This window comes from Labrus bergylta, chromosome 2 (genome assembly GCF_963930695.1).
Source record: "Labrus bergylta chromosome 2, fLabBer1.1, whole genome shotgun sequence".
In the NCBI taxonomy this organism is placed as follows: domain Eukaryota; kingdom Metazoa; phylum Chordata; class Actinopteri; order Labriformes; family Labridae; genus Labrus; species Labrus bergylta.
The window spans coordinates 34085324-34103508 of NC_089196.1; the positions used below are offsets into that span (position 1 = coordinate 34085324).

Below are 18185 nucleotides of genomic sequence, written 5' to 3' on the forward strand. Positions count from 1 at the left end.
GGAGGATTCACGGTGAACGAATCACTCCCTGAGCCACCGTCAACCCCAGCAGAAAACCTGATCGTCAGCTTCACCAATTCCAACAGCTTGGGCGGGAGGGTGGCGGCAGAGACCACCCTCGTGTACTCATCCCTGGAGGTTAGCATTAGCGACAAGCAGTGGAGTCTAAGGGCTGGAATAAACGCTCTGAGCAGAACCAGCCCCAGCCCCCCGTCACGAGCCCTCGAGTACAGCAAACCGTCCACGGTCGATTGATCCAGATGGAGCCAGGCCTTCACCCTCGAACAAATGTCCCTGTCACAGACGCCCAATTGGGCCTGACTCACATCACCCAGGTCAGCGATATATGTCACCCGGGGGAGGACATATATTTTTGTTTGGCCTCGGAGATCTTCCACAGGATCAACAGCACCTTGCTCCGCAAATCCGGCCTAGCAACTCCTTTAAGTGGGTTTATCTGGATCCCCAGATAAGTCACAGTTTCACCCACCCCGACCATATGGATAGGGGTGTCAGCAATGCACCAGGGTGGGCAGTTGTTGACAGAGATCTTTGTCTTGCCTCTCTTTTCAATGAGAAATCCAGGGCTCTTTGCCGGGTTGACTCGTAGCCCAGACAGTTGGCAAAACGTATTCAGAATTGCCAGATTCCTGGACATGCCGTCCCAGGAATCGCTCAGAAGGACTAAGTCATCAACAAAGGCCAAGGATGACACCGTCAAGTCCTTAACAGTTACCCCCGCCCCCCTCTCCTCCAGCAGGCGGATAAGAGGGTCGATTGCCAAGTTGAAAAGCAAGGGAGACATGGGGTCCCCCTGCTTCACTCCTCTGTGCAATCTAATCTTCCCGCTGAGGCCGCTCTCCGACTTGATCCTAGTAAAACACCATTTATAGGAGTCGGTAATGAAGTTCCTGAGCGTCTCATCAACCCCCCTCTTGTCCAGCACCTCTGCAAGGTGTGCGTGACACACCGAGTCAAAGGCCTTTGAGAGGTCGATAAAGGCACATGCCAGTGAACCGCCATTCTTCTTGCACAGGTTGATGAGGCCATCCACTACCACGACGTTCTCGGAGCAACCAGGGGCTGGTATGAAGCCCCTTTGGCGGGGGTGCAGGGTGCACACTTCAGTCAACCGTTGAGTCAAAACACTGGACAGGGTCCTCAAGATCACGGAGCCGATGGTAATGGGCTGCCATTTCCCCCCCTTTTACCCCCTTTGGGTCCCACTTCAACAGAACCATCTTCCGGATGTGATCGGGCCTGGGGCTGAGCCATTGTTCATTTTCTTCAGCGCCCTCAGCACCTCCGCAGGTGAGAAGGAGCACTGAAGTGGTGCATTGTCGGCTGCAGGGAGGGCCGCAAACTGACCCAAGCCCTCTACCCCTGCCCCACACCTTCTTTTAAGCGCTCACAATGACTCCCTTATCGATGCTGCAAGCGACCTCCTCCACGCCGTCTAATATCCACCTAGCCGCTGCGGACCTGTCCGAAAGCAGCCGTTCCTGGGTGGTCTTATAGAGAGGACAAGCCTTGCCATTCCTCCCGCCCTTCCCCGCTTTCCGCTTAGCTCTCAGCGTTCGGCGTTGAACAGCCATGTAAGGGGTCCTGAAGCTCCGCCGCCGGAGCAACCTCTGGATGGCCCCAACATAGCTATTGATGGTACGAATGTCGGTTGAAAAGAAGCCCCGCCTGGTGGTAGCAGACTGACCCGCCTGCACTAGGACCGGAGCCAAAGCGGAAACCGCTGGGACTGCAGGTGTAGAGGTCTAGAAGCTCGGCGTCTAAGGTGTTGGAGGGGACCGGGACGACTAACACTGAAGACTGGCTAAATCTTCAGTGTCCTCCTTGCTAAGGAGGACGCTTGCTAAGCATCCTCCACCTGGCTCTAATCTGGGGACGAGTCCGGCCTACTAGGTGAGAGACAGCTTCATCCAGGGCCGCTGCTGTCTCCCCTTTCACCGTTGCCAAATGGGATAGATATTTGTCCTCGGTGTCGCTCCACGTCAGCTTGGAAACCCGTTTACTGTTCGTCGCCGTCTGGGAATCCCGGTGATATGCCACCATTTCCTGGGACCTTCTATGGTTAGAAAGTCCTGCCTTAGTGGAGAACGACCGAGAGAAGTGATCGCACCAAAAAGCGCCCGACGAAACAGTCCAAGGTTTCCCTCGGCCACAGCCCGACACAACCCCTTTTTTTTATTATTAAAAAGTATGTTAACATTAATTAAACATATTTTGCCCCCTATGTGATGACGTCAAGTCAGGAAGTCGAGCACCTCATTCTTTTCCGAGTGACGAGTTGTTTTTCCGACTTGAGCAGGTGTTCATGTGCATTTTACAAATTGGAATCTTGTTTTTCCTATGTGTCCGACACCACCTGAATGCACCATTAGTGGACAGCGTGTTTAAAGGGATACTTCAGCCATTTGCATTAAGCTTTGTATCATTAGAAACCTGGTAGTATTTTTGAATGGTCGTGCATCCTGCTAACAGGCTCTATGGAGAAAGCTGATAATGTCGAAAAGTAAGTCCTGGACGTCATGAACACAAGATTACAGATTCCTACAAGTGGAGACGATGAAATAAAGAAACACACACAGGAGACAAAGGAGATGAAGAGAAATACAGACAGAGAGGATGAAGAGAAATACAGACAGAGAGGATGATAAATATCAGAGTATCAGCTGTTGCAGTGAGTCGCTGTACTTCTTTCTGTAAATGTGAAACGTCATCAGTGCATGCAGACAGGCTTTCCTCCATACCTTTTACCGTGACACTCAACGTAGACAGAGAGGATGTAATGGACTCTCTGTATTCCTTTAGCTCGGACCTGGCTGCAGTAATGTCGGCTCTAATGACTGCCATTTCACTCTCCAACACAGCCCGGACCTCAATCTTCAGAGTCTCTATCAAATCTTTGCGCAGGGAGGACAGAAGCTCACTTTGAAAAGTCTCCGTGTCCGTTGTAGATGCGGCCGCAGCTGAGGCTGCTTCTCCCCGGGGAGGTTTTTCAGTGGAGGCCGCGGTCGGAGTACGAGTTGAAGGCCTCGTGGTTAAAAGACATGTTTTTCTTCCTTTGGATGATTTAGCAGACATTTTGTTCAGTTTGTCTCAGTACAATGCAACAGGAGACTGAGTTACCTCCAAGTTTTCTTCTCAATGTGTGTCAAAAATTATACTTTAAAAAGGTTGCTCTGCAGTGCTCTGAAATAAATCTACTCACTCCATCGCCTGCTCTTCTTCTTCTTCTTCTTCTTCTTCTTCTTCTTCTTCTTCTAGGTTTTATGGCGGTTGGCAAACAACAAACTGGTGCATTTCTGCCAGCTACTGGTCAGGAGTGTGGATCAAAATATCTATTGTTTACTACTTTCTGTAAGTAATAATAACCAGATAAAAATTATATCTTGTCAACCAACTGAGTTTGTCCTACAGCTTCATTTTCTAAGTTATTTTGTAAGATATCTATTAAATCCAAATATACTTTAAAGGCTTTATATGCAATTTTTTACACTTAAATATAAATCAAGTCTATCCTCTGAAAATAACTCTGTGAGTCATGACTGTCTACAATGGGTGTAACACCCGAGTCCCACTGTCTGTGATGTTTTCAGAGTTTTCAGAGTCCTATCTTCAGTTTGTTTACATCGTCGGGAAGGCCGGCTGACTCCTCCCCTCACATATAAAAGTTGTTTAATTGAGGGACTAGAGAAAAGAAGAATAACATACTGTACTCACTGCTTAACTGTGTTTCTTTTTTCTTTTTAAACTTTATTTCTGACAGTGTCTAACAACATGTTCCACTGTCTCCTCTTGTCCACAGTAGTCATATTTGTGTTTTCCTGTTTTGAACAATGTGTTATTGAATCCAGTGTGTCCAAATCTGAGTCTTGCCACCTTTTCCTTCAGTCTCTGTTTAATAATGCTCTTCACTTCTGTTCCACTAATGCTAACTATCAAATCCATTTGAGTATCTTTTGTAGCCTCCTTTGCCACCTTGTCTGCTAATTCATTTCCTTTGAAGCTTTGTGTGCAGGTACCAATAAAAACATCATTTGACTTCTGTATAGTGTTTGTTGTCTAAATGTCTGCTGTCTGAATGACTGTAAACTGATGAGTGATGAACTTGAATCTGAACAAATGACTGATCTCAGTGTTGGTGTTGTTTTAAAAGCACCTGTACACAGTCTTAATTCCTGATATTGGATAGTATCTAGTTTTTTAAGAGTTGTGCTTGCTGCTGATCCATATACAATACAACCATAATCTTATACTGATCTTATTCATCCTGTATGCTTTCACAGCAGTCTGCCCCCCACTCACTTCCAACTAAACCCCTCACAACATTTCAAACTTTCTGAACATGCAGCCCATGTAATCCTCTCATCAAACCAGAACCCTAAAAACTTAAAGTGTCTTACTGTCTCCACTTCTTGATTATACAGTTTTAATTTGATCTCTCTCTCGCTCTCTCTGTGATTTGTGTTCTGAAGAATGGGGTCCAAATGAGCCCATATTGGAGGTGGGTCGTGCCTTCTACTGGGGGAGATGGTGCAGAAGGGCCAGATAAAGCACACCAGTGTGGAGGGTCACCTGCTGATGTGACCCTCCAAAAGTGGACTGACTGGATTTCATTGTAGTATTTACAAGAACAACTTTCACTGAAATCTGTGTGGATCAGGGCATCTTTAGCAGTGAGGTTCAGGAATATTCAAAAGGTGCCTCTTGAAGTTAAAACGCCTGTTTTGTAATTGTACCACATGCTCATCCTCTGGCATTGGAACATCTTTTTTAACGATGATTGTACTCACTTTAGTCTCTCCACTTTGAGATTTCCACCTTCTCCTGACATCCCTGGGGCAGGGTCACCACCTTACATGAAGACCTGTTCAAGGGATATACAGACACATGCCTTTGGGCTGCTGCAGACAGTGCTGTCAGACATTTCTTCTATGCTTCTTCAGTTTACAATACCCAGCTTGTAGATTATATTTGCCATGAACTACAAATTTCATGTGTCTTACATTGGCACGTCTCTCTCTTTTGGTGGAACAACCCAAAATGGTCTCTGACCACAGAGGAAGGCATAGGAAATGTGTTGGTGCTCTGACACATATTACTTGTAGAGATCAAGTAAAGTATCAGACAGTAGCCTCCTCTGTCTCTTTAGTTATTGTGTCCCTCTTGACTGTAGTCGTTCTGCTGACATCATCCCTGAGGAGAAACTGTCTGACTGATTTAGCTCTCTTCATTTTGTGAGTTTCTTGGACCATTTTTCAAATGGCTTGAGAATCACATCCAATAAGCTTCTTGCAGTATGTCTTATTATCCTTAATGACTCGAGAGGGTAGTACATTTTAAATCTGATGCTACACAAAAACTAACAATGCATCAAAATCAATATTTTGGCTAATCTTTGACATATCCAAGACTGATTTTTTTAAAAGCCACCAAATATTTGTTATATGGAAAAAAAATTTTCATAAATAACAACAGTGATCAAGTCATGAAATTGGCATCTAAAGGGTTAAAATCCTAAAAATGATTGAATGTTTGGTAGTTTTGAGCAGGGCTGAAGTTGTTTAAGAGATTTATGCAGAAAAAAGCAACAAAAAAAAAGTAATCTGTTCTATTTTTATAGCAGATTTTTGGAAGTGGACATTTTTGTCCTTAATGACTTAAGAGGGTAGTAAATTAAACTGATGCCTGAGGGTTTAAAGTGTGTCTTATACAGCAGATTTGATGGTAATAACAGCTTATTTCAAGGACCTTCATATAAAGTGTTACCCAAGAAGAACTTAGACTGAGGTTCTGTCTGTGATTAAACGGATGTCATGAAACATTTTAACCAGAGCTGTCTCAGTGCTGCGGTTTGGTCCAAAACCTGACTGGAAGACATCCAAACAGTTGTTCAATATCAAGAAGTTATTTAACTTCTGAAACAAAGCTTTGTCTATCATTTGACCTAACAGAGGAAGATTTGTTCTTTTCTAGTAGTGGCTTGATGACTGCTGTTTTCAGGGCCTGTGGGAAGACACCTGAGAGACAAGTTTGCCATTTGTAACAGATCTGGAGCCATGACTCCTCCTCCTGCTGCCAATATCAAGACAGCAGGAGGAGGACTTTAATTGTTTAATTGTCACTTGTTTTTTATTGGTGAGATCAGAACAATACAGACATTAAAGAAGGGGGTCCATTGTTTTTCTGTAATGTAGAACATTTAACCCCCATTACCACCCCCACCCCCCATTATCACACCCCCCAACCATGAAACAGACCAGCTGGACAGAGTGAACAGAGTCAGCTGATCTTCAGTCATCAGTGTTTCTCAGACCGACAGACCACACAGAGACACTGAAGAACCAGGAGACCAGAACCCAAACCCAGGATAGAGAGGTTCAGTGAATGTGGTGTTGAAGGTGTGGAGGTGGATCAGTGTGTCAGAGGAGACTCTGTAGAAGGACAGAGAGCCAGCAGGACAGTCCACATACACTGCTACTCTGTGAGAGACAGAGGAGGAGAAGGAGGAGGAGGAGGAGATCTCTGTTCTTCTGTTATTGTGATAGACAGAGTAACCTCCATCAGAGCAGCTCAGACTCCAGGACTGATCATTATCTCCAAACACACATTCATCACTGTCTCCTCTTCTTCTGATTCCTCTGTAACTCACTGATACATCAACCTGTCCTCTCCACTCGACCTCCCAGTAACAGCGACCAGTCAGACCAGTCCTACACAGCAGCTGAGAACACCAGTTATCAAATCTGTCTGGATGATCAGGATATGACTGAAGCTCCTCCACACGTGTCACCTTCCTGTTGTTGTCAGACAGTTTCAGTTCTCTGTTCACTGTGTTTGTGTCCAGTTCCAGCTCACAGGCGTCTGATGGAGAGAACGAGACACAACACAGCTGCAGGTTATCATCTGTTCACTCATCAACAACTTTACTGACACTTACTGATAGGGGTGTAAAGGTACACGTACTCAGACCGGACCGTTTCAGTACAGGACTGATCCGAGTACACGTGGAACAAAAGTGATTTAATCTGTGTTCCCACACGGACCGCAAAGCGGAAGCACACCTCAGGGTGGAGGAAGGCTGTGGCTGCTGGTATGGGACACAGCTTTTAGTTAATAACTTGTAAAAAAGTTCAAACATAAACTGTGCAAACTGTGCAGATTAGTAGTTCCTCGAGTCCTGTTGGTCTGGACAGTTGCATATAACAGGGATGGAGTTCTTTTTACAGACTTACTCTTAAGTTTTGTTTTCATTTTCAGCGATGATCCCGCTCAAACTAAGAGCAAAAGGGGAGGGGGAGACACGTCTGTGTGGGAGAATAACCTGCAGCAGAGACGTGCTGTCAGGGGAGGCAGGTGAGGCTCGTCATCATCAAAAGTAAAAAACAAAGAATCATTAAATCAAATAAATATTAATATTTTTCGACTGATCTGTGTTATAAATGTTATTTCTGTACGATTCCAAAAATGTTCAATAATTTTCAGGATCAAAATCTCTGAATTTGCATATTTCCGGCCGGCTCCGATGCGAGGTGAGGCAGCGACGAGTTGTGCCTCATCCCAGATTGCGCAATCCCTCACAAACTGGGTCGAGCGTATGCCTTTTGCTTTCTTACTGTTTGTCACCAATGTAATGTTTGTAGACACTTCTATTATCCGTCCTCACTTTCCATAGAATAAGTAATGTATTTCACATGTTTTTAACATATTTAGTCTAATTTGACATAAAACCGCACTGAAAAAGCATGAGGTGAGGCAGCTGCTTCACCTGAAGGGGGCGTGCGTCAGGTTGCGTGAGGCTCATAAGACCAAGAGTTTATGCTTGGTTTGATGGTTGCTCCTCTTCTATGCAGATTTTTTATATAAAAAATATTTTATATCTAAGCTTAAAGATTTCTCAATTTTTCAATCAAAACGTGAAGTGATAAATAATGGAAGACTTTTAAAACTAAAAGAAGGTAAGGAGGACTTTTACAACAAAGTCACAGATATTTTAGTCCAGAAGGATAGGTGAAAGGACTTTGTTTACAAGTAAAGGTAAGACCATGAATACACCGCAGTATATGCCTACTTTTATTTTTATTGAATGAGTATGAATTGTGGAATTGCAATGGAAAAAACATTTCTGAGGCTCTATAAATGTAACGTTCTTCCTTTGCCAAATATGCACCTTCCCTCTATGTGTGTGTAAATAATGCTGATATGAGATATGAAACACAACCAGTAGTCAATGTGCAAGCTGCCAATTGAATGGTGAATTTAAGCTACTCTATAAATGGGTTCATAAATTTGTAAATCTGACTCTGAAAAAGTCAGTGCCTCACCAGCCACGAACCTCGCCGCACGTCACTGACCTGCAGCATGATAGAATGAACACCTCCCTCCCCATTCCCACAATAATGGACAAAGAGACGTTGACAAGACGAGAGTAGTGTGCCGTTGTTGTTCAGAGGACATCGGGTACGTCACAGGCAACACGTCCAACTTATTAAAGCACTTGAAAAGGCACCACGCGAACGTAAACATCACTGCAACTAGGAAAAAACAGACAGCCTTTTGCTAGTAATTCTAAACGGGCCAAAGCCATAAAAAATGCCATTGAAGTTCTTATATCGACAGAGGGAAATATTAATAGTTCTGAAACTACACTGTCCCAGATGTGATTAGGTTTATTATGTGCTCAAAGAGCATTCAAAAAAGTGTTGCCTTCATAAACTAAAAGGTGGAAGTGTAATTTAAAATAAATATTTTTACATATAGGCTATATTAATGACTTCATTTAATTCTAAAATACTTTATTTCATTCATATCTTTTATTTATTGGAGACTCTTTTGGTTGAAGGAAGCAGCATACGTTTATTTTATGTTTTTACAATGTTTAATTTAAAATGTTATTAAAAAGTAACCTGAGCAGGTGTACAAGTCTGAACTGTCGATGCTGCACTTAGTCCAATGTGTAAAAGGGAAATTATAAATGTTCCTAATAAAGAAAAAAAAGCGTTGCATCAGGTCCCTTTACTGTAGTGAAAATGTACCAAACCAAAGCTTCAAAACTGAGAACTGTACCGAACTGAAATGTTTGTGTACCGTTACACCCCTACTTACTGAGAGCCAATCAAACTTACAGTTCATATTCAGCACTGAATGATGTTTGACAGCACTGAAATGTAATAATCCACTTCTAATCAAGTTCAAATGGAGTTACCATGGCAGCCAGGAAGAATGGAGATCCAAATCAACAAACACATGCAGTGAATAAAGTCTGACTAATCAAAGTGCAGCACAAAGAATCTATGAACCATCTGCTGTCTCCAACTGTTCTGTCCTCAGAGGTCACATTCAGCACAAACAGGAGCCTCATTTCCACTTTCACTGTCACACACAATGTGATGGCAGCAGGAGTGTGCCACGTCCCTTTGTCCTGTCTAACTAGTTTTAAACTGTGTTTCTGAAGTCATGGAGACCATTTCTTTTCCATCAATCTAGGCTCTACAACATACATGTTTTTGTTTTAATTGAAATTTAACTGGACTGGATGAACAGATCGAAATCTGAAGAAACAGATGACAACTCAGTCCTTGTGAGTTTTTCTCCGCTTGTCTAAGGTGTAGGCCACGCCGTCCCGACCTCACCTGGCCACCTGGCGGCCTGCAGCTGACTTGTGTATTGTTGTTGGATGTTCCTGCTGGCCTGTACTATGGTGATCGTGGACTTTGCTGTGTGCCTTACTGTCTGCACAGCCAGAAGACGAGGAGGAGAGCTAGCTTATGTCTCTAAAGATATTCTGTTTCTATTTCATCACTGAATTCACGTCTGGATGTTTTTGAGGAGAGAACTTGATGTTGGAGACTCTGCATATTTACATGTTTATGAAAATGAACGTCAAATCAAAAATGATTTCTGTTGTTTTTAAAGTTGATGAGCTCCACGAGCTCGACTACGAGCAGCCGGCCAGCAGCCAACATCAAAATGTGAAATGTCACAAAAACTGCATGTTGTAAAATATACATTTCTGTTGGATGTGATGAATGGTGATTTTCTATTCACTGGATTATCACTTTTATTTCAGTTTACATTATTTATTTCATATTTAAACTCTCATGAGTTTCCATCACCCTCACTTTTATCATCACTTTGTGTTACTTCCAGCCCTCATCCTGTTGTAGTTTGAAAGGTTTAATCATAACAGAAACACAATCTGGACAGCAGCAGGCACAAACCAATAGTTATCTAACCTCTGAATTTAGCCAAGTCAAAAGATCATGTTCTGATACACAAGACACACACACACACACACACACACACACACACACACACACACACACACACACACACACAGACACACACACACACACACACTCTTTCCTGTTAAGAGACCAGTTGTCTGTCCAGGAAACTTCTAGGAAATGGTCTTCATATAGCACACATGTTGTAATTGCTCAGTGTGTTGATTGCCCATAAAAGGATGATTGGGATGTTATAAAAGTTCCGGTTGAGCGAGGACGCTGGCGTGTATGTCGCCGCTTCACGATCCGTGACAAAAATGGTGTTTCTTTTGTGCTATCTATGCTTCTCCCTCCTACTTATCCTCTACTAACAGTCTGCAAACAGATCGACTTTGCTGCTGCTTTCAGTTTGTGTAAACTGACAGCTACTCACCATCTATGACGATCAGCTGTTAGCGCTAGCCGCCGATCAGCTGTTAGCTTCTCGCACAGCTATCAGGATATCCTCACCAGTCTGTGATCACTGGACCCTCGCCTGCCTTATTGGTGGACCGTCCTTCTTCGTCGGCCACGTCGGCTCCCTACCTGGCTTGGACCCGTCGCCCTGCGCCACCTGTTGGCTACCGCTGGCTGCCGCTTCCCCCCTACTCTGGCTCGTCTGCTGGCGGCGAAGAGGCCTGCCTGACAACCAGACTGCCGGCTGCTGCTCTCCTGCTCAGATTCAAAATTGGTCCTTTCCTTATCCTGGTTTGGCTCTCATTCCTGCGGTTTTCCTGACCCCGGCTGGCGCCCGGTAGCTTGCGGCTTTCAGCCTGCGGCTAGCAGCTGCTCTCCCTGCTGCGGACATGGTACTACTAACATACTCCGCTCTGCAACTCCAGAATCTCGCCTGCCACTTCTCTCCGGACAACCTTGCTTCCATTAAATCTTTCGGACTCCTGCGCCGTCCTCACTACGTGCATAGGGCTGCCCGATGCAAGTTTGTTTACACTGACCATGCTATCCCCACTGTAGTGTCTGACCGGCGCCATCATCACAACAAATCACACGTGCACAGCAGAAACCTGATACCTGTTGTTGTGTGTGTTGACAGAACCACTCTCCTTACCTTCTCCGAGAGAAATAAACAAATCCTCTATTCACAAGCCATAGTCTCTGTCTGATTGTTCAAGAGCATTTACTCTTCTACACTCCAACATGTGCTGCTGTGTTCTGATGAAGAGAAATGAAAACACACTCACACTTCCTCAGACCAGGCTTCAGTCTGTGCAGTCCACTATGGTCCAAACTGGAGGAAGAAACCAGATCAGAATCTATTTCATACATCTTCATTTAAATCCAGCATCAGACAAGAAGCAGAGTTCATCATTCAGAAACAGTGAGACAGCTTCTGTGTGTCTGTCTGTACCTCAGTGTCTCCAGTCTGCAGTGTGGATCCTCCAGTCCAGCAGACAGCAGCTTCTCTCCTCGTTCTCCTGGATGATTGTAGCTCAGGTCCAGATGTCTCAGGGGGGAGGAGCTTAGAGCTGAGGCCAGAGAAGCACAACCTTCTTCTGTGATCAGACAACCTGACAGACTACACACACACACACGCGCACACACACACGCACACGCGCGCACACAGCACACACACGTAACATCCATTGGTCCTTTCTTCTCTGTTTTACCAGTAACATCCCGTCATAACCATGCAGCTGAACAGAATAGACTTCATAATCTGATACTAATCAATATTTACTCTGGTGACAAATAGTGAAGGTAAGACAGAGCGTGAGATAAACACACAGACTGCTTTGACATCAGCAGTGATGTAGAAACAGTTCTGAACTGTTTCATCTGAAATAAAGATTCTTTAGTTCTTTATGTTCCAAACATTATCCATGGTTTGTTTGTTGGTGGGGAAAGAACTTCATATTTAACTTTCTTTATTCCAGTCCAGCTTCCTCAGATTAAAAGACTGAGAGCTATAAAACGAGCTCAGAGCTTTACAGCTTTAATGTGGAAACATACAGGAAAACTTTAAACCACCACCAATGACAATTTAATAAATGATTCATCAAGAAAACGTGATCTTAGATGAATAATGTGGATCAGCTGCACACTAACCTGAGAGTGTCCAGTCTACAGAGTGGACTCTTTAATCCAGTACACAGCAGCTTCACTCCTGAATCCTGCAGGTTGTTAATGCTCAGGTCCAGCTCTCTCAGACTAGAGGACTGGGAGCTGAGGACTGAGGACAGAGCTTCACAGCTTCTCTCTGAGAGGTTACAGCCACTCAGCCTGAAGAGGATTCAGAAGAACACAAATGAAAGCAATTACAAACTATAGTTGTTATTTCTGAATAAAGAGAACTACATTTGAACTGGATAGTTATGTGAGCACGTACAGAGCTTTGTTTGAAGCTTTGATCACAGGCAGCAGCCTCAGAAGAGCCTCCTCTGAAGCAGAGTATTTCTTCAGGTCAAACACATCCAGATCTTTTTCTGATGACAGTAAGATGAAGACCAGAGCTGACCACTGAGCAGGAGACAGTTTATCTGTGGAGAGACGTCCTGATCTCAGGGACTGTTGGATCTCCTCCACTAGAGAATGATCATTCAGTTCATTCAGACAGTGGAACAGATTGATGCTTTTCTCTGCAGACAGATCCTCACTGATCTTCTCCTTGATGTACTTGACTGTTTTCTGATTAGTCTTTGAGCCACTTCCTGTGTGTGTCAGCAGACCTCGTATGAGATTCTGATTGGTCTCTAGAGAAAGACCGAGGAGGAAGCGGAGGAACAAGTCCAGGTGTCCATTAGGACTCTGTAAGGTCTGGTCCACAGCACTCTGATATAAATGTGTTGAGTCAGGTTTTTCTCTGAATAATTTAGACCACCAGGATGTTGTTTGTTCTTCTGACATCAGATTGACTCCAGAGTTGATGAAGGTCAGATGGACATGAAGAGCAGCCAGAAACTCCTGAACACTCAGATGGATGAAGCAGAACACCTTGTCCTGGTACAGTCCTCTCTCCTCTTTAAAGATCTGTGTGAACACTCCTGAGTACACTGAGGCTGTTCTGATATCGATGCCACACTCTGTCAGGTCTGAGTCATAGAAGATCAGGTTTCCTTTCTGCAGCTGCTCAAAAGCCAGTTTTCCCAGAGACTTAATCATCTTCCTGCTCTCTGGACTCCAGTGTGGATCTGTCTCAGCTCCTCCATCATACTTGATGTTCTTCAGTTTGGACTGAACCACCAGGAAGTGGATGTACATCTCAGTCAGGGTCTTGGGCAGCTCTCCTCCCTCTCTGGTCTTCAGCACATCCTCCAGAACTGTAGCAGTGATCCAGCAGAAGACTGGGATGTGGCACATGATGTGGAGGCTTCTGGATGTCTTGATGTGGGAGATGATTCTGCTGGCCCGATCCTCATTTCTGAATCTCTTCCTGAAGTACTCCTCCTTCTGTGGGTCAGTGAACCCTCTGACCTCTGTCACCATGTCAACACACTCAGGAGGGATCTGATTGGCTGCTGCAGGTCGTGTGGTTATCCAGAGGTGAGCAGAGGGAAGCAGTTTCCCCCTGATGAGGTTAGTCAGCAGCACATCCACTGAGGTGGACTCTGTGACATCAGTCAGGGTCTCGTTGTTTTTAAAGTCCAGAGGAAGTCGACACTCATCCAGACCGTCAAAGATGAACACAACCTGGAACTCTTCAAACCTGCAGATTCCTGCTTCTTTGGTTTCAGGAAAGAAGTGATGAACAAGTTCCAACAGGCTGAACATTTTCTTCTTCAGCACATTCAGCTCTCTGAAAGTGAATGGAAATGTGAAGTGTATGTCCTGGTTGTCTTTGTCTTCAGCCCAGTCCAGAGTGAACTTCTGTGTTAAGACTGTTTTCCCGATGCCAGCCACTCCCTTTGTCATCACTCTTCTGATTGGTTCATCTCTTCCAGGTGAGGCTTTAAAGATGTGTTCTTGTCTGATGGTTGTTTCTGGTCTGTGTGGTTTCCTGGATGCTGTTTCAATCTGTCTGACCTCGTGTTCATCATTGACATCTCCAGTCCCTCCCTCTGTGATGTAGAGCTCTGTGTAGATCTGGTTCAGAAGGGTTGGGTTTCCTGCTTTAGCAATCCCCTCAAACACACACTGGAACTTCTCCTTCAGGTTAGATTTGAGTTTACGCCGGCACTCTGCAGTGACTGTTCCTGAATAAAGAAAGAACTGAAATCAATGAACAGATTCTGATATATATCACATGACTATCTGAGTTTGGAACTTTAAACCTCTTTGTCCTTTTTCTGAAATACTAAATCTTTTAAAATGTTCTTACTGCTCTGCAGACAGTCAGCCAGCTCCTCCTGCTTCATTCTCCTCAGGAAGTGCAGAGTGAGCTTCAAAAATGCCTCTTTACAGCTTCTTCCCTGCTCTTCATCCTCACTCTGACTCTCTAAGCATTCTGGGTAATCTGGACTCAGAACCCTGTGGACTCTCTTCAGCTCGTTCTTCACAAAGGTGATGATGTTCTCCTCCAGCAGCTGGAACAGAAGGAGACACTGGATATTTAATATAAACTGGTAGAACTCAACATGTGGTTCATCTGTCAGTCTGAAGGTCAGCTGGTCTAAACAGAACAATAACTTAGAATTAAATTATTGTAATGGTAGTGTATTAATTAACAGTGTGTTGAACACACCATAAAGATGGAGTCCAGGTCTGTTGGATTCTGCTGGTCTGGTTGATCTCTGTGAACGTTGGAGCTCTCCTGTTGAACTCTGTGACAGGACATATTACACAAGAAAACAACGGGATATATATAATGAAACTCTGAGCCAAGATATGAGTCTTAAAACAACAGAGACAGAACATAAACTTAATTTTTAATTCTCACCTTCCGTCAGGGGCTGCTACGTGCTACGTACTACAGGTGAGTGTATTGCATAATTTCCTGTTCGCCGCTGTATTGTGTTGTTCAGTGCTGATCGTTAGAGCTAAAAGCTTAATTGTTAATTTTGCCTAGATTCTTACGACTGTTGTTTCCAACACACTGTACGTTCACACAAACAGAAGTGATCGAAAAGCATTCTTTCTCTCTAGCGACAAACCTGCTTAAAAGTTTTGTTTATTTTAGCTACCTACTCTTAGCTTAGCTTAGCAGTTAGCTTTATTTACAATGGCTTTGTTTTCCCTCTCCTGCTCTCTTCTGCTCTACGTGTCAGATGTTAAGTTACTCCTCGTCCTCCTTTAGTGATAATCTAAGAAATGTAGTTTATTTTTAGCTTTGGAGGCGAGGGTGTCTGAGTTAGAGAGATGGCTCCGCACAGCTGAGTCAGAGTCATCGTCTGCAGCAGTAGTTAGCCAGCCACCTGTAGCCGGTGCGGGCCGACATATTGTTTTTTAACAGTTTTTATCACTCTCTTCCAGGTGCAATAGAACGTACAATTAACAAACGGCACATTACCCCTGAAGTAGCCACAACTCTTACATAAAATCTTACAGAAATACCACCTTACCATCATCCTGTGAACAAATTGTTACCGATTTTAATTATAAACTGAGGACAGTGCTTGATGCCTGCACTCCAATCACAACTAAGACAGTAAAAACAAAAAAGGTCGTTCCATGGAAAAACAATGCAACCAATGCACTGCAGACTGAAAAACAAAAATAGAAATTGATAAAAAAAATATACTCGTAGAAGCAATAAAAGACTACAACAAAGCTATCCGAAAATCAAGGCAAGAATATTTCTCAAACCTGATAAACAGCCCCAGACATCTTTTCAGGATAATAGATTCTCTGTTACACCCCACAACCAATAACAGCTCAGTGCTCTCAGGATCTTTTAAAAAAAAAATGTAATTCTAGTCTTCTAGTTAACCCTCGACCAAGGCTGAATTTTTCTTCTTTTGAAAGCCTTGTTCTTAGTCTTTCACATCCAGTCTCAAGAACCTTTCAGCCAGTTCTAGTTGTTGTAGTTTACCGCCCTCCTGGCCCATATTCTGAATTTCTATCTGAATTTGCAGAATTCTTATCAAATTTATTCCTTAGCAGTGATAGAATAATTGTTGTAGGTGACTTCAATATCCACGTGGATGTTGATAATGATAGCCTTAGCACAGCTTTCATGTCATTATTGGTTTCACCCAGGTTGTAAACGAACCTACTCATCGTTTTAACCACACCCTGGATCTTGTTTTAGCTTCTGGCATTGAAATCCAAAACCTTAGTTTTCCTAGAAAATCCTCTTCTATCAGACCATTTCCTTATTACATTCGACTTTGTCCTACCAGAATTATCTCTGCTTAAAAGAAATGTGCTCTCTAGAAGTTTGTCTGATAGTGCTGTAGCTAGATTTAAGGAAACTATTTCAGCTGCTTTTGATTCAACCCTGTTGGAAACTGTTATGATAGCTTTAGTCCCTCTCAGCTAGATCAGTTTGTTGATAGTGCAGTGGATTCACTGAGAGTTACTCTTGATTTGATTGCTCCCCTAAAACAGAAGGTTATCAAACGGCAGAGACTAGCTCCATGGTTCAACTCAGAAACCCGTACTCTAAAACAATCGTCGGGATATTTTGAAAGAATATGGCGCTCGACCAAAACGGTAGAATCTCGTTTATACTGGCAGGATAGTCATAGGAAGTATATGAAGGCTCTACGTCACGCCCGAGCTGCCTACTACTCCTCTCTAATCGAGGAAAACAAAAGCAATCCTATATACCTTTTCAGCACTGTAGCCAGGCTGACAGAGAGTCATAGCTCCATTGAGCCTTGTATTCCTCTAGCCCTCAGCAGTAATGATTTCCTGAGCTTTTTCAACAACAAAATTCTAGACATCAGAGACAAAATTGGTAACCTCCTGCCCTTACCTGGTGCAGATACGTCTGATATGGCAGAGACAGTTCCAGGACCTGATATTAATCTAGACTGTTTTTCTCCAATCAACCTTTCAGAGCTAAATTCAATTATTTCTGCGTCGAAACCGTCAACCTGTCTTTTAGACCCAATACCAACCAAGCTGTTTAAGGAAGTCTTTCCCTTAGTTAGCGACTCTATATTAGATATGATCAATATGTCTTTACTGGCAAGCTATGTACCACAGTCATTAAAAGTAGCGGTAATCAAACCTCTACTCTAAAAACCTACTCTAGATTCAGGAACTTTAGCTAACTATATCCTATACCCAACCTTCCTTTTATCTCAAAGATCCTGGAGAAAGTGGTAGCTAATCAGCTGTGTGACTTTCTCCATGACAACAGTTTATTTGAGGAGTTTCAGTCAGGATTTAGAGTCCACCATAGCACTGAGACTGCACTAGTTAGAGTTACAAATGATCTACTTCTAGCTTCAGACAGGGGATTTCTCTCTGTGCTCGTCTTGTTAGATCTTAGTGCTGCTTTTGACACCATTGACCATCAGATCCTGTTGTACAGACTAGAACATTTACTTAGAATTACAGGGACTGCTTTAAGTTGGTTTGAATCCTACTTATCAGACCGATATCAGTTTGTACATGTTAATGAAAAGTCCTCTATGCACACCAAAGTTAGCCATGGAGTGCCACAAGGTTCAGTGCTTGGACCAATTCTCTTTACATTATATATGCTTCCTCTGGGAAATATTATGAGGAAACACTCCATGCAGTTTCATTGCTATGCAGATGATACTCAGCTTTATGTATCAATGAAGCCCGATGGCATCAGTCAGTTATGTAAGCTAGAAACGTGCCTTAAGGACGTTAGGACCTGGATGACCAGAAATGTTTTGCAACTTAACTCAAGACTGAAGTTATTGTGCTAGGCCCTAAAAACCTCAGAGATACTTTTTCTAGTGATTTTACTGTCCTTAGTGACATCAGCCTGGCATCTAGCACCACTGTTAGGAATCTAGGAGTTCTATTTGATCAAGACATGTCCTTTAGCTCTCACATCAGGCAAATTTCAAGAACAGCCTATTTTCA

General features: G+C 43.5%; 3 protein-coding genes across 3 annotated transcripts in view; 1 reads left to right on the forward strand and 2 right to left on the reverse strand.

Moving 5' to 3' along the window:
* The window catches only part of LOC136181104 (NLR family CARD domain-containing protein 3-like), a 724139-nt gene that overhangs the window by 690149 nt on the left and 15805 nt on the right, over nucleotides 1-18185 (reverse strand). The window lies entirely within an intron of this gene.
* Nucleotides 1-18185, forward strand: part of LOC136181112 (protein NLRC3-like) — a 693514-nt gene that overhangs the window by 552517 nt on the left and 122812 nt on the right. The window lies entirely within an intron of this gene.
* Nucleotides 6249-18185, reverse strand: part of LOC136181115 (NLR family CARD domain-containing protein 3-like) — a 51178-nt gene continuing 39241 nt past the window's right edge. The window contains exon 7 of the mRNA XM_065961514.1: nucleotides 6249-6879. Within this exon, the coding sequence (XP_065817586.1) occupies nucleotides 6326-6879 (554 nt within the window). The 3' untranslated portion in view covers nucleotides 6249-6325. The remainder of the gene's footprint in view (nucleotides 6880-18185) is intronic.